The sequence below is a fragment of the Carassius carassius genome, chromosome 13 (genome assembly GCF_963082965.1).
Source record: "Carassius carassius chromosome 13, fCarCar2.1, whole genome shotgun sequence".
Classification (NCBI taxonomy): Eukaryota; Metazoa; Chordata; class Actinopteri; order Cypriniformes; family Cyprinidae; genus Carassius; species Carassius carassius.
The window spans coordinates 7859713-7881660 of NC_081767.1; the positions used below are offsets into that span (position 1 = coordinate 7859713).

Genomic DNA, 21948 nt, shown 5'->3' on the forward strand with positions numbered 1-21948 from the left:
GCTTTACTCTTCTAAGGCGTGTTCTTTCTTTATTATGTCTAATTAACATGCTTAAGTTTGTCATGAGATAGATGAGACATAACAGGAAATCTATGTGCAAGAAAGCGTGAAATGTTATGTCAGCTTTTTAGACATCCTGGATTCTTAGAAATACATCTGGAGAACATAGTTAGACACCTTAAATGGACAAGTATGTTCACTATGCATTGTGATCGGATGAGATAAAAGCATCCACATTTGATGAAGGTTTAAACGCTGAGTAGGGTTTTTGCCTCTTCGTCACACTCTGCAGCCAATATATATGACTGGTTGACCTTTCTTGCAAGAAAATAAATCTTCAAAAGACTTTTATCTCATAAACCTTTATGAGTATTGTGCATTTTTCTAGAGTAAGTAGAGTATTTTTCTTTGCAACTGAATTATCCGCCGCAGTATTTTGTCATAGATTATGATTGTATAATCATTTGTTGTTTTTCTTCACAATGAAGTTTTCTTTTATGTGGTAGATTGTGTGTAACATACAAATGAGTGATGATCAGGTTAACACACTGAGGTGTAGAAATTCTGCACTGATTTAAAAAAAAAACTGTGCAGGTATCAGATCAGTATCGGTTCTGAAAAAGTGGTATCGAGCCAGCCCTAATAAACACCATCAAACCAATGAAAGCATCAGATCTTCTAATGTTTCTCTATGGTGCTGAAATCTGGCCGGTCCCCGTGCAGATGATAATCAACTTCAATTGGCTCATCTGTTTTCGAGGGGAGGGGATTACAGATAAATCAGTTAGTTGAAAGGTGTTTTGCCTCTAACTTCAGAAGCATGATTTGCAAATATATTTCCATTTGTGAATATAGTCAAAGCAAAATGAAATTACACACGTTAGGATTTTTTAAAAGGAAAATTTAAAAGAGACAAAAGAACAATTAGGGAGAATCAATAAATTATGAATAATTTACTGCCATTGTGTAAATAATATGTAATTATGTAATCCATAAAAAAAAGTTACTGTAATCTGATTGTGAGCATTTCAATATTTATTATACTCTAATTACAAGTACTTACGTAATCCTGATCACATATAATCAATTACTACCCAGCGCTGTCAATAAGATGCATTTAGAAAACAGATAATATTTTACTTTCTAAATGTGTCTTACTGTGAATTTCCACTTATTGCCAACTCATTTTTACTACAGTAATAGTGATACTTGGCTCAGCAAACACCCACAACAGAATTAAATTATTCATCTGTGCACATCCTGACAGAATTATCAACAGTTTGCAGGGCTTATAACCGTTTGAGAGGCAGCTTTCCCTCTTTTTCTCTCCGTTGCTTCTCCCTCCCTTTTCCAACCCCTCCCTCCCATCTCTCTCTCTCTCTAGAGCCAGTACAGCAACTCGATGACGCTGCAGCAACAGAGGCCTGTGGAACGATTGCTGGGCTGAGAGAATAACAGAGAGGCGCTGCTTTGGCCCAGCCTTGGCAATCAAAGACACACACACACACACACACACACACACACACACACACAACGCCACAAAGGAAGTACTGCTGAGAGAGAGCAGCTGATCTGGACCTGAAGGAGAAACTGTGCTGCAGAGGCTCTATCCTTCACTTTTCTCTCAACTATGGCAGAACAAACTGATCTCACCCTGGGCCAGACTGTTTACATCTACAGCTGCTCAAATATGGAAGAGGAGGAGGAATAGATCAGGTATATATCAGCCCCTCTCACCCGAAACTCTCTTTTTCACTGTCTTACTTACTCTACTAACACACCGAGAGATTGTGAGCCGTTGTCCATTAATGTTACTAAAAAGAGGCGTTCAAAGTGTTACGCTGTGGGACTGGTGAGATGATCGAGTGGCCATGAGCGTAATGAGTGTGTTTGTGTGTGTAAGATTGTTTTGAATATATACTGTGGGAATCCATCCAGATAGACGTTCTGGAGACAGTCGTTTGAGTGCGTTTCTGTTGATTACTTTCCAATAAAGGCGGACCTTACTGACATAACCATGTAAACAGCTGAAAGCTATAACAGCATATAGCATAAAGCTGCACTACAACCTGTTATATATACATATATGTGTATATAACTATGGGACTTTTCAGTAGTTACAACATGAAATATTGTAAAATAGTCAACCAAAAAAACAAAACATGCATACTACAAATTACAGGACTGGATCACGTATTGAGTTCTCCTGCATGATGACCACAAGAGGGCACATCAGTGTAGTTCCTGACGCACATTTAATCGCACCACCAGGGACCAGAGGAAAGACGATCTCGATTATGAGGAGCGGTATGAACAAACGTCAGGTTGGTAAAGGGATTTTGATCTTACTGTGATATTTAAGGAGTTCCAGGCACTTGATAGCAGGAAATGTAAAACTGTAGCCTGCCTACTTGCTTTTGCTCCAGCAAGAGTACGATATTATTGTGGTGATACGTATGTGATATTTATGTGATACTTTCATGTTTTCACATTTGAGCTGAATAGCTCACTGATAGAATTTGGTTTCATGAGAGTCCATCATTACAAAATTTAGTAAGAAACACAGCGGCCCACATATTGAGCTAGGCCTCATCTTAATTATCAGAGGGATTTATCATAGTGCTCAGTTTGTTTTCTTTCACTTTTTTACGTTATACTTAAGGCTGTGTTGGCCTTGAGTGGAAGTTTCATGCAATGAGCTCATTTGTACTGTGGTTTACTGTAGGCCTCTCTTTGACAGGCCTCAGATGTGTTAGCATCTTTAATGCTTTCATGGCCTGCTAACGCTTCACTGCATAATTTATATGACTCAGTGATGACGGTGCTGTGGCTGGCATGGCAGAACTTCTTACACCCCGAGGTTATTTAGAAGCAGTTTGACACATTGCAGAAAAATTCATTGCAAAAATTAATTTCTTTTCAGGAGGAAATCTCTCGCTACAGCGTAAACATATTAGGTGGCTTTCACACTGGGCTCGTTTGGTGTGATTTGAACCTGAGTGCAACTGCGCACCCACATTTGCATGACAGCTTTCACGCTAACCAATTGTACTGAACTCTGCAGTCAATCAAACCAGGGTGCGCACCAGACGTGATAGTGTGAAAGCACCCTTAAACTTTAGTTTTTATTAGGAGGTAGGGCAAAACTAGAAGGAAGTGCCCTAAACTGAAATAGAAATGTTCTCCATGAACTTCCCAGCCTCTCATGTAAATAGTTCTAGAATACACTGTTAAAAAGTGTGCTGTCCCTCAGGGGAGCCCTGCCAGCTTTGACAAAGAAAACACTTATAACATTCTTTGTTTATTTTAAATAGCATATATTAAAATATATAATACATACATTTTTTTAAACCATTGAAATAGATGCCATTATTTTACACAATGAGAAATCAGTTCACAAAAACGAGTAATATCACAATAATATAACAAGTGAATAGCAACAGCAGTATTTTATTGCTGTATTTATCATCATGGTATTAATAGTGAATAATATATGGTTTATTCATACACTCTTAGTAAAGTCTGTAAAAATATGGCCCAATGCAATTAATTTGAAGGAACTTAACATATAGTACTTTCAGTTAATATATTTATATAATTAGAAAATATATAATATATTTATATTTCTTACATGTCAATATATTCACATTTTAGTGTATATAAATATCCAGTATAACAAAAAAAATCTTTGGAATGTGGCTTAATGGATGATTTGGCTTTTTATTCCTTTGAGGTCTAGGTATTGTCACATCGGAACAAGTTATTAGCATTTTCTGCCCAATGAGCTACACAGGTCTTTACCATCACTGCTATTTTATCACAGACAGTATTGTGCAAAATATAGATTCTGTATAGATAAGCTGGTTAATGACTAGTCCAGGCCTGAAAGCCTGAAAGCTTTTCTTTTAATTCCCAGTGTTTTCTAGAGCCCGACCGATATATCGTTTATGAGCCTGTGGCAGATTTATCGGTATCAGCGTATATGCCGCCAGTACGCCACCGATATGAAGATAAAATATATATTTTTAATTCAATTAAAGTTTATTTGTACAGTGCTTTTCACGATACAAATCATTGCAAAGCAGCTTTACAGAAAATACATTTTCTAAAATATATTTAGTAGTTGCTTGTAAATGGTGTTATTACGTTTGTCCAGCCGAGTGTGCTCCATTGTTTGCTACTGGCGATCTGGATGAAACGCTTTAAAGCTTAAGTAAATGGAATACCAATGAAAATTTGAACAGCCATATCTCCGTAACGGGTAATAGGAGATAACAAGAGGTGCCCTCTTGAACGCTGAATCAAGTGCATGTCTCAAAGACCCCTTTCGAATGAGACAACCCCCGCGTTGATAGCCCCTGGGGTCAGGGAGTTACAGGAGGTCAAGTCAAGGACGGGCTGTTCTCACGGTATGTTATATCAGACTCCACACTTCTCTAGTAAGTTTCGTCTGTGTTTGAAGTCTGTGAATGAATGTGCCAAAGTGAAACTATAAACTTTAAACTTTAACGGAAGATGAATGGAATTTAATTGAAATAAAGTTGAATAAACTTCAACTTTACTGTTTAGTGCACTGATTTCAGACTCATTTTGGATAATAAAGTTTATTGTTAAATTGATGAATTCCCTGCCTCCATTACATATCTTTGCCATGTGTTTGATCACCACATTTGAGTGATCATTGCAAAAAATGTGTTTGTGTATATATATTCTGTTTATGTATATCATGCATTCTATATAAGTACCAGTCAAAGTTTTGGACACACAAATGGGAAAGTGTCCAAACCTTTGACTGATACTGTGCTGTACTGTAATTTACACATGAAGAATATTGGCCGATATATCGATATCTGCTTTTTTTACTACCTAATATCGGTATTGGCATTGGCCCTCAAAAAAAAAGAAAAAAAAAAGAAAAGAAAACATATCGATTGGGCTCTAGTGTTTTCATGGTTTTTAACAATTGTGGGAACATTGATATGAAATTTTAGACATAAAAGGGCAATTTATTCAATTCCTAGACATGCATAAGGAAAGAGGTTGTGGGCTGGATAGTTCAGCGGTCAATCTACTCTTTGGTTCTTATTTCACCATCAGTGTTTCACTTATAAAATAAACTGGGAGCTGAACACAGGCCAGGCCACTAGTGAATGCAGCCTTTGTTACAGCAGCTTGTCTTCATGGCACCCAGGTAATCAGCACTCAGCCCTGTTTCCAGAAATAACCGCTGGTATCTGGGCATTAGGTTCACATGCTCCACCATGAGCTGAAGGAGGCGGCCTTCTGCAAGCTTTAAAGAGACACTTCGTCGACTTTAAACGCTGGCCTAGCACATTAACTCAGGTGTAAACAAGAGCTTATTTGATGGAAAACAAAATAAATACAGCTTAAATATAGTGAAATTTATTGAAGCTGGTCACTTTTAAAATCAGGGATTTGTGTTATCTTTTAAATGTGGAAATAAATAAATAAAACAGAAAAGTTTTAATTTTTAATTAAGTCAAATTAGATTGCTTCCATTGAAGCACAAAAGTTTTTTTTTGGCTGTGGTCAAATCATGCTGGAGAACATGATCATCAGATTTTGTTCTGCTCAAGTGTTGCTGTCATTACAGCAAAAGAGGGACAAAACAAGTACAAGACATTGCAAGTTCACAAGTTCATTTAGTTTTTCATTGTTTTTGTTATGCTTATGATGTAAATTATAATGAAAATACTGCATTAAATTACAAAATGCACAGACCAGTGGTCTTGGATCTCTTTTTAAAAGGAATTTATATAAGATGTCCTATAAGATGTTCTATTTTAATGTCAGATTTTAATGAGATTCATTAAAGTTGAAGTATGTAGTCTTAAGGAGAAAAAAATCTTGAAACACTGATATTAATTTTAGTAATATTTATAATATTGCATTTATTAATATTAGTGTGATTAAGATATGCTGGGAAATTGACAGAAAAATAAATACTGTGAAGAAAAATAAATTACTGTAAGTATTCACAGGATTTGTGTGCAGTATTTATTTGCAGTCTTCACCCTGAATAAAGAAAGACATACCCAGTTTGGGCCATGAAATATAATGACCTGCAGATGGAATGTGAAGTAGCGCCTCCCTGTCCTCTTTCTCCCATTCCCTCCCATCCGTCTCCTCCCTCTCTCGTGCTCTCTGCAGAACAGCCGCATCCCTTGCATCAATCAGCAGCCACGATGAAGGTGAACCTACAGTCCTCCACCACCTTTCCACTTCCTCCTGAGCACTCGTTCTCTCTTCAGTATTCTTGCGCACTCGCTCTCTGTCAGCATATGTTTGTCAGTTCAATGTCTTATCTTCTTAACCTTTTGCTGTAACCTCATTCTAGCTGTCCGCCATGTTCTCATCCCCACGTCTTCCTGTCCTTGTCTCAAACCACCATTTCTGCTTGCTCATTTACTCTCTCATCCTCTCTTTCTCCTCGCCTGCTCACCCTTCTTCTGTTTGATATCAGAAATGCGCGATGGAGCAGCAGGCTGTGCAGTCTCACTCTCTCTCTCTCTCTCTCTCTCTCATTCTGTCTCTCATACCCACTCACCCGCCAACTACTAAGATGCACGCATAAAGATGCAGCTGCAGCGGTAACGGTGCAGCTTAGCCATAACAGCAAACAGCAGCATTCAGATGTGCATAAATACGATCTGGACCAGAGAAAAGCATGTTTCATTAGCTGGGCAAGGAGCAGATGGAGAACACGAGCATGTGTGCACCTGTGCATTTAAATTCATAGCTGTTCATAATCTTTTTTTGGAGGAGTGAGGGGGGCTCATCTGAAATAGCACCACCCGGACCACCATTCTTTATTCTTTGTTTTTTGTTTGACACCAGTGGTTGCATTGCTGCATCCACCTCACGCGGCATGCAAGCGCTTCTCACGTGTTAGCACGCTGATCCGTTTCCCCCGTGCTCTCTTATTCCGGATACCCTTTTGCAGTGGTTAATGATGTTGCAGTGCTTGCTAGCACGGTGCATCTCTTTTCCGCTGCTAATAATGCAGAGCCCTGCCCCACTATTTATAAACTCCACAGTGGCCGAAAAAAACCTGGTGGCTAGCTAGCGAGCGTACAGGAGGAACTAGACCTATAGCAGCTTGCAGTGGAGCAGACTGATGCCCCCTGCCACCTCTGGACTGGGCGTCTCACTCAGAGAGGGCACTGGGACTAGGGTGAACGAAAAAGAGAGAGAATGTGTGTGTGAGAGAGAGAGAGAGCGAGCAGGATAGACTTATAGGAGAGACTGAGATCGCAGCAGAGAGCAGCAAGTGACGAGTTGAATCTAAAAAACAAAACAAAAAAAAGCTGTAACACTTTCGCCTGCAAACGAAACATCTCTTTCCAGTCAACAGTGGATTGCAGGAACGGGGAAGGTGTGAGCGATGATTTCCGCTCTCCGTCCACTGAAGCGCTTTCTCTGATTAACTGAAATAAAAAAGGTACGTTCAGCATGCTTTTCCCTCCAGTTTCAAACAGACACAGTCGAGCGCATTTTTGCAGGGCAGCGCATCAAGACTTGTGGTTTTATCAGTCAAAATGAAAGTCAAAGTTTCGTTCTTTGTCTGACTGGACATTTCAAACTCGTAGGCGAATCAGTTTGTACTGAATAGTTTGAGGGAAGGCAGGGGAATTTTATTTTTCCGCCATTTCGCTCATTAGGTACGGTAAGTCATGTTGAGGGTGTGGCAGGTTGATAGAACCACACACAACAAATGTTATTTTACGCCTATATGAAATACCTTACAGCAGTAAATCTAAGCTTTGCCAGCAGAAAATAACAAATAGCACTTCAAAATTTTGTTGGTATTTTAATTTTATTTTACATAAAAGGGCCCTTCAACTTAAATTAGCATTGCCATCCAGCTCTGCGAGTCTAAGGGATGTAATTTTGACTGCTTACTAGTGTACGAAACACACACACTTGCACACCCACACACACACCGATATAGATAACAGTGATCCCTGGCGATTGTCCACAGCTTCTCCTAAATAATATTGGGGCTTTCCAACATGGTGCTGTAAAAACGATCCGTTTTTCTCTGGACGGAATACACAACTGCCTGCTCAGCCGCCATTCATACAAATCCCAATAAGTGCTGCGCCACAGCGTGTTGCCATGACAACGGAGGCCTGTCAGACAGGGAGCAGGCGGATGTTTTCCCAGCGATTAAGAGAGGTCTGCCTCTCCCATTTAGTCCAATCAAACACAAACAGTACAGATTAAAATAGATCCCCGGCAGCATCATATGAATTAATCTGAGACGCTGTTACTGCTCACTAAAGGTACAGGATGAACAATAATGCTGTGTCATGATGTTTTCGATGATCAGAAGCAGATGTATTCTAAGTAGATGTATTCTTTGTGGTTTGGTTGTTTCCTTTCTCATTTTGAGCAACACATTATGCATCGGGGCGACCACAGAACAGCCTTAGGAAATGTTCTTCTAAACTAGTCTATCTGTTCAGAAACTGCAGCACTGTTAATATTAATATTTAATAATGTTCTCTGAATTTAGACTCTTAAAATCTACAACTGCAAGTGCAAACAAGATCAACCTGTACAGTCTAATAGAACATTTCAGGCGGCCATTTTACTTTACACCAAGATGCATTTTGTCGTGGTTTCAAAATGGCTGCTCTTTTAAAAGACAACAATCTCTCAACAAAGACAAAAACATTTACCTTATCAGCAGACTGGCATACATTACCGAAAAAAAAACAAAAAACAAAAGGCATATTGCAGAGGATTTATTCTAAATGCGCACTTTCAGTTTACTGCAAATGCTTCACTGGAAATTGAGCTACTAATAATGGCTAAAAAAGTTTTTATTTTTATTTTTTATACAAATGATGGTTCTGTTCACCTTGGACCTACAACTGCTGGATTAGATCTTCAAAATTCAAACAGAAAATGTAAGGTTAACATGGCTGATGTCTGAACAAGAGTCTAACAATCTAAAACAAAAGTCTAAAAATGTGGTTTAATGCCTAAATGTTTCATTTTAGGAGGCAGATGCTCCCACACAAGGGGCCCTGAAAATGCCTATTGATCACATTGCAGAGACTCATTTGAATAATAATGTAGAGATTCCATTGCACAGAAAATGGGGCATTGTTCACAAAAAGAGCAAATCGGAAGAGAAAGTAGTGCAAATTATAGACAAATGACAAACAATCAATTTGAAAAACTGCATTTGCTTTGAGAATTGTGCCTCCTCCACATGGTATTTGTTATACTTTGGTGCATTAGCCATGAGTGCTGCTGCATCTGACATAGTTCCACTTTGCAGTGGAAGGTCAGTCTTCCTCCTGGGGTGCAACAAATTTGAAATAGATAGAGAGAAGCAGAAATGGGTCAGTTTGCTAGGATGGATTTACAAAAGATTCTGTGTTCCTGTATCACCACGAAGGTGCAGAATCTGACCTTTGTTCATTTCCTTATAGTGCTACTATGTACATTAGTCAGCTAAAGAGTCAAACAAGTGTCATGCACTTGCTGACAGAAGACAAATTTCAAAGGACAATAAAAAACTCATATGCATATGCTATGTACAAATACTGCCAATAAAAGACAGTATCTGTTATTATTCTGTTTTATTGCATTTTTCTTTTTTTTTTGCTTATCCACGTCCTTTATTTTAAAGTCATCTTGTAAAGTCTTTTGTCTCTGTCAAATGTTTCCCTCCCATGACCTAATTGTGTTCAGCTGTGTTTGTCTCCCTCATTAGTTTTTGTTTGTACTGTATTTAACCCCTGTGTTTGTCTGTAGTTGCCTTTGAATGCACCTGCTATGAACTTAACTTCAGAGTAAGGAAATCATAATTATGGCATGTCATGTACTGTGTTTAAGTCTGCTGTTGTTAGAAATAAAATATAGATATAGCCATAAATAAATAAAGTAAAATACAAGTTATTAGGTGACATTTAACATTTTAAAATTATAGAGCTTTATGTAGAAAGCACATTTATTGCATATCTTTAGAAGTTATAATAAATAACAATATAATAATAATAATAATAATAATAATAATAATAATAAAACAAAAGAAAGAAACAATCCTTGATATTTTCCTGATGGCCTAAATCCAGGAAATGACTTGAAATTATGATGTATCCAACTGCAGCTGAAGTCTGGATTTGTCTGCCATTATTTTTGTCTGGATTTGTCTGTAGTACAGGTTATTTTATTATTATCTGTAAAGTCAAACAGGTCATATTATAGTTATGTATTTTTTTGGATTTATGTTTTCTCTATTCTTTGCTTAAAAGGGATAATTTAGACCAAAATAAAGTCTGTCATCATTTACTCACCCTCATGTTGTTCCAAACCACTATGACTCTTGTTAAGTTAAGCCTAACACTAAAACCTTACCGGTTTGACTTATTAATATTAATTCGATCATATGGACGAGCTCTCTATTAAGGTTAAGCAAAGTCAGCATGAACTTTAATATTCATGAGTTAGGCCATAAGTGCCATCATGTTTCCATAGAAACAATGCTAACAGAAGCACAGCAAACTGACTAATGGAAAACATGCTGAAGCTTGTCTAGTCAGGAACTGCAAAGTAAATCCATTTGGTAAATACATCATCCCTTGAATATCCATTAGTATGGTTGACCACTGAGCATTTCTGTAGCTAAAACAGTTTATGTGCTAATGGGTTTGATTCCTGGGGAAATATGAACTGATGAAATATACACTGTATGTCACTTTGGATTAAAAAGTCCATGAAGTGCATAAATATGGTATGAAAGTTAGATTAATAGGAAGTATGTCATGTAGATTAAAACAAGAAAACATGCGTACAAAAATAACCTACATCAGCTCCATTTAGTGCTACTGGTTCCACATGTTCCCATGCCCCACTAGTGCTTGGAGTGCTGGTTTACAACCTAGATTTCTAATTCGTATAATGTGGCCCTGGCAGCAATTCATTAATTATGCCATGATTTTGAGCAATATATTTTACACAGTGGAAGTGCTGGTAGAGGACAGCACTTTCCTAGCCATGGATTCTTGTTCAGTTCCACTTCTAAACAAAGGGGATTACTGTGTCTTTCAGCATAGGCATTGATGCAAAAGTGATAAGCAAAATGTCATCATTCCAAACATAAGTCATTATCCAGTGAACCAAGCTGCCCTAAAAATAAACACCAAATGGAGATGAAATTGCATAGGTCATAGCCAAACGATTTGAGGCACTTCTGTCTTTTGTAGGTACTAAACTGTCTGCTGGTAGATCAGATTTTCTGCTTCTGTTGTGCATCACCAATTTGAATCTTGCTATCATCTTAGCATATTTATAGGATATTAATCAAGCAACCTTTAATGCTAGTCAAAGACGATAGGATATAGAAGGGTGGGGAAGATGCTGTAGAACTGGAAGTCTGCTGTGTAGGCTAGTCACTAGAGAATGGTCAGTCCAATTCTTGAGCTATACCGCAGTTCACAATTTTTAATGGTAATGAGAAAAACAGCCCTTTAACCTGACAGATTTGATTAATTGATGTCCTGAAACACTTGTCTCTGTGACTGCTTTGGGCTTGTATACTGTCAGAATATGGTTATATTCTTTGATGTGTCAAAAAGACTTCAATACACTTTCTGCATGTCAATCTGTAATGGAGAGTGTTTCAGAAACAAGGAGGAGGATCCAAGTGCAGTATATAAGTTTATTAAAAGAGGGTAACAAGGGAAAATCCAGGCAACAGGAAAAATCCAACACAGGGCAATCCAAAACCAAGGGCAACACAGGTAAAACAGAACTGAAAATAACTCACAGTACATCCACAGAGGACAAGACCAGACAAAGATCACAGAAAAGACAAAGGTTTAAAGTACAGAGGGTATTTAAGAAACAAGACACAGCTGTGAACAATCAAACCAATGACTGATTGAAACAGCAACCGGAACCAAGCATAACTACAAACTAAAAGTCCAAGTCCACACAAATACAAGGTAAATAAGACAGGAATCATGGCAGACCCCGCCCCCCCCCCAGACATTGAGGGAGGCTAGTCCCCCCAATAATTAGAAATACCTAAACCCTTTCCTCAAATATTGCCAATTTGAGAGAGACAGAAAGAGAGAGAGATTGAGCGAAAGGGAGAGATGGAAGTTGAATGGAAAATATAATGTAGTAATTCAGTAATTAAAATGTATTTAATAAAAGTCGTGGGGCAGCGTTGACAAGTTTCTTTTCTCCAGGATGTGTGAGCTGCACGATTTCTGATATGTGTTTGTTTGTGTGTGTGTGTGTGTGTGTGTGTGTGTGTGTTTGTGTCAGTAGGCAGCGCATTAATACATAACGATAATTAAAGGTTCTAATGCATAACAGCACACCTGTATATGTGTGCATTGTGGAGTTAGACGACGTATGATGATGTGTGACGACATAGTAGTGGTGTCCCAATCTTTAGGTGAATATTTTCACCCCTACCCCATGACACTGTTTCAATGGACAAGGGGAAGGGGTAGGCTGAGGGGTAGGGGTATAAAATAGAATTGGGATTGGTCCAAAGTGGGAGTGCTGCATTCCTCCTACATGGCACACACAGTAAATTGAGAACAACTTAATTGCAAGGTTAGATCAGTAAAAAATTCCAGTAAGATTAGTTTAATGTTATGATCGAGCTAAGTGGCTCAGATAGCTCCCCTCGAAAAAATATCATAAGATAGACTCTGACATGGCACCTATGATGGCTGGAGATTCTGGCATGGTGTCCATGATGCCTGAAGACTCTGGCATTGTGGCCATGATGACTGAGGACTCTAGCTTGGTGGCCATGAAGACTGGGGACTCTGGCATGGCAAGCATAACAAGTCAAGGCTCTAGAGTGGTAGCTATGATGGGATGAGACTCTGGAATGCTGGGCGTGCTGTGATGAGGCTCAGGAGTGGCGGCCATGACGGAATGAGGGTCTGTATTGACGGCCATGAAGAGATGAGACTCAGAAGTGGCGGCCATGTTGTGGTGAAACTCTGGAGTGGTGGACACTAGCCCAATCCCAATTCTACCCCATAGCCCTTCCCCTTTCCCCTACCCCTCCGTTTTGTGCATTTACACGAAGGGGTAGGGATGTCCCGATTCTCTTTTGGTTGGAGGGGTAGGGGAAGGGCCAGACAGCCCTTCAAATGAAGATTTTTCGGGACCACACTTCAAACAAAGGGGTATTAATTATTTCGGCAACATGGCTGTCTGAGCAAACAAAAAGACACATAAATGTAAGCTTTTTTGGCATTATTAAAGATTTTAATGAAACGTAATCATTTGTTTTATGTTACATTCAATCGTGAGTTCATATTAACAACAACATATTTTCATGTCTGATCAGGGTAATAACCACTGTAGACATTGACGGGGGGTTAGTCTCCTCAATAATTAGAAATCGCTTAACCCTTTCCTCAAATATTGCCAATTTGAGAGAGAAAGAGAGAGAGAGATTGAGCGAGAGAGGGAGAGATGGAAGTTGTGTGTATGCGCGTCTATTTAAAAACGATTTTCTCCTCTCGTTGCTGGAAAATATAATGTAGCAATTCAGTATTTAAAATGGATTTAATAAAAGTCGTGGGGCAGCGTTGACAAGTTTCTTTTCTCCTGGATGTGTGAGCTGCACGATTTCCGATATGTGTTTGTGTGTGCGTGTGTGTGTGTGTTTGTCAGTAAGCAGCGCATTAATACATAACGATATTTAAAAGGCTCTAATGCATAACAGCACACCTCTATATGTGTGCATTGCAGAGTTAGACGACGTACTGTATGATGATGTGTGACGGCATAGTAGTGGTGTCCCAATCTTTAGGGGAATATTTTCATCCCTACCCTATGATACTCTGTTTCAAGGGACAAGGCGAAGGGGTAGGCGGAGAGGTAGGGGTATAAAATAGAATTGGGATTGGGCCAAAGTGGGAGTGCTGCATTCCTCCTACATAGCACACACAGTAAATTGAGAACAACTTAATTGCAAGGTTAGATCAGTAAAAAATTCCAGTAAGATTAGTTTAATGTTATGATCGAGCTAAGTGGTTCAGATAGCTCCCCTCGAAAAAATATCATAAGGCATACAGTGTCCATTGAAGTTAAATGTGCCAGATCAATTAAATCCATTACATAGTCTTCAGGCAGCCGTTCTCCCTGACCGACACGCATAAGTCTCACTGCTGGATTCAACTGTGGTCTGGTCTTCTTTAAGACTGAGTGTTTCAGAAACAATGATGAGGATCCAAGTGCAGTATATAAGTTTAATAAAACAAGGCAACAAGGGAAAATTCAGGCAACAGTTATAAAATCCAACAGAGAGTAATACAAAACAAAGGGCAACACAGGCAAAACAACTGAAAACATCTCACAGTACATCTACAGAGGACAACACCAGACAAAAAACATAGAAAAGACAAGGGCTTAAGTACACACAGAGGGTAAAGAACAAACAAGACACAGCTGGGAACAACGGAGATGGAATGTGAATGCACAATTTATGCAACTGAAAGAGCAAAAAGGAAATCTGACAACTTGCAGTGTTACATATCAAGGCTAAAAAGAAGAACACAACACTGCAGACATTAGGTAGATGCCGTTATTGCTGTTTTCCATGTTTCCATGTTTATGGAGTAAGTATTTTTACATTGCTTTTTAAAAATGCCGGGTAGCAGGTGTTTCGTATGCATTTGGCCAATCAGCGTACACTTATGTCACTGGTAGTTCCTATAGAACTGTTTTAGACCCTACTCTACAGTAGGAGCTAATTTAGTTCCCCCAAACAAGAGTTCCTAGAACTAAAACCATTCCTAGTTCCTGTGATGCGAACACGCCGCTGTTCCTTCTGCCAATAGTTCTAGGAAAGTCCCTAATGACTAGGTGAAACAGGAACCAGAACCAAGCAAAACTACAAACTGAAAGTCCACACGAAAGCCAGGTAAACAAGACAGGAACCATGGCACAATCCTTTTGTGTCTCTAGCTCTGATTACAGTTGTTTTAGTTTTACAGTTGTATACAGCAGGTCAAAACTGTTTAGACACACGTTCAACAAATATAAATTAATGTCAATACCTACCTCATATACTTATTTTAACCAAATGTTTATTCATGTTAATATATTTCTGTATATCACAGATAATGGATTATACAGCCCAGGTGTTAGCTCCCCTAGCAGACAAAAGGAGCATTCTAAATGAGTCATCATGTATGGAACATCTCACCCTTGCTCAGTCAAGACTCTTACTGATGACTTTGCCAGGTCCTAGCAGGTTGATGAAATTGGTTGATGATAGGGTTATCAGAATTTTTTTTGTCTTCTTTAACCTGTCAGAAAAAAAAGAATTTTATTTAAAATATTAAAATAGAAGGACTGTAACCTATTTATGCATATTGTTGCTTTACTTTAAGTGCTTTTCCTTGTTTTTCTTTGCAGTAGTTTCGGTTTTATGCTCTATCTATGTGCATGTATCTATGTGTTTTTACAAAAATAAATAAACAAGAGCTTTCTAGGGAGCTCAGATCAAGGTAGCAAGATGAGGAGATGATGTGAGGGTAGTATGAGGACTGCCATTGCAGTACGCAAACATCCTCAGTAATCTCTACTGGCTTCATCTTTACCTCATTTCCTTGCATCACAACAACATCAAATGCACGATGAAATATGCATCTAAGCATCTATGCATCTGCATCTGTCTTTGCACTATGTAAAATACCTTATGTGGTCATTATCAATTTGTGAGTTGGTTGTTGATGTTATGAGTTAACCACATCTGCCAACCAGTGTATGTTATAATAACTTCACTGGCTTCATCTGATTACTGCGTTATAGACATGTTATGATGGTGAACCAAGTGGCCTAAGAGTTGAGTCATGCTGCCATCTAGTGGTCTGATGTGATTTGATTAGAGTCATGTAATAATTACACGTTTGTTCTCATTCTGTGGTTTAAATTGTCTCCTTGCTGTCCTTTTATTAATGGTTAAATGTCATGTTTTGTGGTAAAATATGTATTTTTTTTACATAGTTTTAAATTAACCATGTACTCAACCTAATTTTGTTCTATAATATTGTTCCAAACCTTAATGCATTTAATTTTTCCATGGAACACAGAAGGAAACGTGTCATACAGGTTTAGAAGAACACAACATGATGGTGGGAAAATTAATTAACATTTTTAGGTGAACTATACCTTTAAGTTGTCATCATCCATGAACAAAGTCTTGTTATTATTGAATGTTATTGACTTGTTACTGAAGAGTGACTAAGTATACTGAAAATCTCAGCCAGTTATTTTCCCTTTTCTCTCAGTAAAACAATTTATCGGTGTTCAGAGACAACAGTGTTATGCTGTTATATCAAAGTATGTTGTTTTTTACCCAGATTTAAATTATTATAATTATTTATTTTATTTTACTTTTTGTTTCTCCTCTGCAGATGACTGTGGTCAACCCCAGCACTCTCTGTCTGGCGGACAGTTCCCACCCCCAAGCTGTCCTCAGTCATCTTAGTGAACAGCGTTCACAAGGCCTGTTCTGTGATGTAATAATCGTTGTGGAGGATGTCAAATTCCGGGCTCATCGCAACATACTGGCTGCTACAAGTGGATATTTTCGTAATGCTTTTAAAACGCCTGAGGTCTACACATCCAGTCAGGTGCTGGAGCTAACAGACCTAAAATCTGAAGTCTTTGCTAGCATCCTAAACTTCATCTACAATGCCAGAGTGGAGTCAAGTAGTACAGAGGACAACAGGTCTTTGGTTGCAGCTGGAAAGCGTTTAGGAATTCCCTTTCTGGAGAAATTGCTAGACTCTGAAAGGCAGAGCTCTGGTCTCTTGCAAGGCCAAGCCTCTAGAAGATCAAACAGTCAGTCAAAGTTGGCAGACACATGCACACTGAAAAAAGAAACCCTCAAGCCTGAGGAGTTAGACTGCTCTAAGGGCCCAAGGATCACCAATGCTTTTTCCATTACTGAGGTTGAGGCAGTAAACAACCCATTCTCTACACTGGATCCCAGTAACAAAGTTATTGAGGGACTTGAGGAAGGGCAACCTCCTTTTAGCTCCCAAGAGACACGCATATCACCCATAGAGAGTGAGCCTGCCAATGCCCTAACTGAGCACTCATATGCAGTGAGCCAGGGGCAAGAATCTAAAGAGGTTAACCAGGAGAATGATAACAGAACCATCACGCCTGCCATGCCTCCAGCTAAGACTTTGGTTACCCATAGACTTGGACCTATAAAGAAGCGTCGTGTACATGGTAATGGAATGCCACCTCTCTCAAGTGAGCCTGTTGCAGCTGTGCCCACTGTAACAGGCACATCTGCAGTGGAAAAGTCTACTGTTGCTCCATTATCTTCCTCCCAGTTGTCCGCAGATGCAGCACCAGAGATACATTCCAGCCTCGATCTGTTGTCACCACTTGACATCACACCCTCTCAGGATGCAGAGCCACCCTGCCTCAGTCCTCAGAATACACCCGATGTCTCCACCTTCAGCTGTCAGCAATGCACTGAGACCTTTAGCGACTCAGCGCTTCTCACCATCCACATGCAAGTGCACAAGAGATTTGTCAGTCATTTGTTTTGCAAGTACTGCCATAAGAAGTTTATGCATCTGAAAAGACTGCGCAATCATGAGCAGGTTTGTGTGAAATCTCTAAAAGGTCCGTCAGAGTTAGAGACAAATAATAAAGACTCTTTGAGAGCCCCAGTCTCTAACGATACATCTAATGCAAATACCACACAACATTCTTTACCTCCACCAGATCTCCATATCTCTTTAAATTTAGACCCCACATTGACTAGTCCCTTTGAGATGTCTCAGGATCAAGTTAATGGGACCTTAAAAACAAATAGCACTTCAAGGACTTACAAATGTTCTGTATGTAAACGAGCTTATGTGACCCTTTCCAGCCTAAAAAGACACGAGAATGTACACTCGTGGCATAGAGCCTATCCTTGCCACTACTGCAACAAAGTTTTTGCTCTGGCTGAATACCGCACCAAACATGAGATCTGGCACACCGGGGAACGCCGGTACCAGTGCATTTTCTGCTTGGAGACCTTCTTGACTTATTACATCCTCAAGAATCACCAGAAGACCTTCCATGGCATTGATCCACAGCTGGCTGTCAATAAAAAATCAGCAAATGGTGGATTCAAGAGTAGTGTCTACCCCATAAAGCTTTACAGGCTTCTCCCAATGAAGTTTAGAAAGAAACATTACAAGTCATACAGTCAGACATACTCTGAAGAGATCGAGGGCAATGATGAGTCCTGCAGTGCACCACTGGACAGCTGTTCCCCCCACACAACTAATTCAGATGTTGTTATTGGTCAGTCGTTATTTTCAATGCCAGTGACATTCATGGCCACTCCGAAAATGATGGCCTCAGAAAAGCCTCGCATCAGCTTTGACAAACCGTGTGACCAAAACATAGGATTTCCTGTGCCATCTGAGATAGACCAACCCCTGAAACACCTCTCTACTGGTTTCAAGAAAAAGTCTGGATTTGATGGAAAAGGGTCACCGCTCTTCAGCTACAGGTTTACAGATTCTTCAAAAGCAATAGAGAAAAACACAGGGTCCTCTCTGATTACGCATGGAAGTGACAGGGATTCAACCGAGAAAAACACAGAAAACAGCACAGACATTCTTCCATTCCTCAACATTCCATCTGTGTGCTCCTTCGAAGGGTTGAGCAAGCTGAGTGAACTATCAGCAGCAGCACAGACCATCGAGGACATGGCTAATCAGCTGCTGCAAGCAAGACCTGAGAGCAAAACAGCAGATCAACTACCTAGTGGAAAGACAGAAACATACATTGCTAAGCCTGCATGTCCAGGCCCATCTATTGATAGCCAAGTCCTCCCCCTCTGCCAAATAACAGTGAAAATTGGCAACGAGGCAATTGTTCGACGAAAAATAAAAGGCTCAAAGCTATTTCCAAAGAAGAGGAAAATGAAAAGCTGGAGACAAGAGGGCATAGGTCAAAAAAGCCCTGCAGAGGAGAATATTGGAAGTCCGAGTTTGAGGGTGAGGGCCGAAGTTACAACCTCAGTTACAGAAAAGGAATCATATGATGACCTAAATGATCCTGAAACCGACAAACTATGGCGTCCCTATTACACATATAAACCTAAAAAGAAGTGTAAGAAAGTGAAAGGAAAACGAAAACGGATGAAACATCTGAAATTCTACACTTGGCCCTTGTCACCTCAAGCCAATGATGACTTCAGAGAAACACCATTCTGTCCAGAGGAGAGGATCTCAGCTGACAACTACGGGGTTCGGAGGGAGCCAAGGCATAGCAGCCAAAAGGAAGCTTTCCCTTGCCACAGTTGCGAGAGCTCTTTTCCTAGTCAGACCACCCTCAGCATGCACATCATCAGCTGCCATCAGCCACACTGCAGAATATGTGGTAAACAATGTCCTCCTGAAGACACATCCAGCACAGCGGGGCCCACTGGAGAGGATAGTGGTGACTTTATCTGCAAGAGCTGCACTGAGGATGGCTCCTGTTTCAGCTCAGATGTGGCGTCCCACAGCCTGAGCATGGAAAAGCGTTATAGATGTTCTTACTGCCCTCAGCGGTTCCTTTACCTTGCCACCAAGAAAAGTCATGAGAAAAAACATCAAGAAAAGTCAGGTAAAGGACACAATTGCAGGTATTGCTCAAAAGTGTGTAAATCAGCAGAGCTGTTGAGTGTGCACGAGAGCAAGCACTTCAAGACAGAAGATGGAGAAGATCCAGACATGACATGTAAAATAACCAGTTCACTCTCAACAGGTAAAGAGCGCAAAAGTCAGATCAAACCTGAGCCTTGGGAAAAAATGTATACCAGCTCTGAAGTCAAGTCAAAGATGGGGGAACCTATGGACACAGAAAGCGAGGGGAATTATCCTAGAATCACCAGTGTTTACAAGAAAACACCTTTATCATTTCCTTATGCAGAAGATGGGTCTTTTACTCCCCTTTCCTCAGATTTAAAGAGGAAGACATCCAAGAAAAAAAGCATTTTGGAACGCTTTAAAGGATTTGGATTTGAGGGACACAGACAGGACTCTGTGATATGGGGAAAACATGATTGACCTCCCAACACAGGTACAACCAAGTCAAGTGCTGACTCTTTCCAGACTGTCAGCCGAGAGTGCCTGTAACCAAAGGAACTTCCCAACAGCCTACAGTTGATCAAGTCAGAACAGCATTTCTGCAAAGAGGAACCTTGTTTTCACACCCACGACAGGAAGGAAATACATCTCTTGCTGATGTCACATAGAATAATAATGTAAGTGACAGGGCAGGCCTTAAAACATTTGAAAAATGGGGGAAAAAACGCACATGAAAGTATGAGGAGGTTGGCGTTAGTGACTTTGCATTGCAAGAGAATTTGTGAGATGTAAATATAGAGTATTTTTGGTTGTTCACATGAAATATTATTGGTAGTTTTCCAATTTTTTTTCTATGAGAAAAGAAGTGGTTTTATTTTTATATGTTTTTATTTGACTAAGTGGATCTTCCCTATTCCATTGCTCATTGTGTTGTACTCTATGCATCAAGTAAAGTGAACGACTAGCAGCACCTTACAGTAAAGATAACTGCAAGTGATTGTACTTTTATTGTAACATAACACTGTTACCACCATTTCAATCTGTTGCACAAAATGCATTAACATCTCTGTTGATAATACTGATAAATGCTAACAATGATTTTCCAGAATATACCAAATGTTTTACCTTTCATTTATAGGAATTATGTGAAATACTTACAACAAATAATGAAATAAAAAATAGCAAAAATAACACATCAGAATATCTTGTTAAAATTGTTGTAATGTTTTGATGACGTTAAATGGCTGTAAGAGATTGATGGACTGTCATGCAATAGGATTTATTCATTTTTTCCTATTTTATATTACAAATAGGTCATATCATTTTTCACACCGTGTGACACAGTTGCCTTGTTTTCATTTGTGACACATTAAAAATGTCACTTACAGTTGACTAAGGTCTATTGCAATATTGGTTGGGTTTCCTCAATATCAAATGCCAGTTTTCTTCAATTGCAACACAAGTATATTTTATCACATTAACATTTTAAAATGTCATATTACAATCCATAAATAATAAATACAACATGGAGAGGACGCCTGAGAGAGCTAGAAAGAGCACGAGTGAAACAGAGCCCAGAGATCCTCTTCCTCCTGAAACTGCGGACTTGTAAGTGGGAATTCTGTTTATTCATTTAGATTGTCTCTCGCACTCTGTCTGTGGGCCTCCGTGATGCCCCATCTGAGAAGCTCATTCCCATTTCTCTGTCGGTCCTCCACACAATGCCGCATTCACAGTGTCCTGTCTGGGCCCACGTGACATCAGTGCCAGATGCTCTGAACTCTCCACCACCGTCAACTCCACTCTCTGGAGATATAGCAGGTTTGTGGCCAAAATCGAAAGCCTAGCAGTCAGCATCAGGGAATGTCTGGTACTTCTTTCATGTGTACTGGAACTTTGTTTTACATTTTTCAAAAACTCAACCAGACAGCCTATCACATACTTATCTGTTTTGCATGCCTAATCCTTCAGAAAACATCTGCCAGTCTACTCAAATATTAGGCGAATGTTTCTATCTAACTAATGTGAACATTCAAGTTGAGATTGTAATACAATAACATTACATATATGTTACAAATATTTCAACACAATGCTGTGACTGCGCTTTGAGGTCTACAAAAAGTTTGCAAAAGCACAATGGGTCCAAAAGTTGAGTCATTGATGAAGGTGCAACACTTTATAGATTTTTATTTTATTTTATTAATCTGACGCCGATCATATATACAGTATAAAATGCCCTAACAAATATACCAATAAAGAAGTTAACAGTAACAGTAACATGGGATAAGATGCCTGCTGTACAGAAAGTTTTTTCTGAGCAAAAACAAAA

The 21948-nt window shown here is 39.4% G+C and overlaps 1 protein-coding gene across 2 annotated transcripts; it reads left to right on the plus strand.

Annotated features, from left to right (window-relative positions):
• Positions 1-1385: 1385 nt before the first annotated feature.
• On the plus strand, positions 1386-20812 carry LOC132155913 (zinc finger and BTB domain-containing protein 4-like). Of its 2 annotated transcripts, XM_059564684.1 has the most exons (3): positions 1386-1716; positions 2183-2324; positions 16440-20812. In XM_059564684.1, the coding sequence occupies exons 2-3, from the start codon at positions 2211-2213 to the stop codon at positions 20097-20099; spliced, it is 3774 nt and encodes a 1257-aa protein (XP_059420667.1). In that variant the 5' UTR covers positions 1386-1716; positions 2183-2210; the 3' UTR covers positions 20100-20812. The 2 variants fall into 2 exon arrangements, with proteins under 2 accessions (XP_059420667.1, XP_059420668.1); XM_059564685.1 differs by lacking the exon at positions 2183-2324.
• The last annotated feature ends 1136 nt before the right edge of the window (positions 20813-21948 follow it).

Coding starts and splice junctions, on each gene's coding strand:
- LOC132155913 (XM_059564684.1), top strand. CDS start 2,211: ATGATGACCACAAGAGGGCACATCAGTGTAGTTCCTGACGCACATTTA. Junction 2,325..16,439: donor GCGGTATGAACAAACGTCAG/GTTGGTAAAGGG, acceptor TCTCCTCTGCAG/ATGACTGTGGTCAACCCCAG.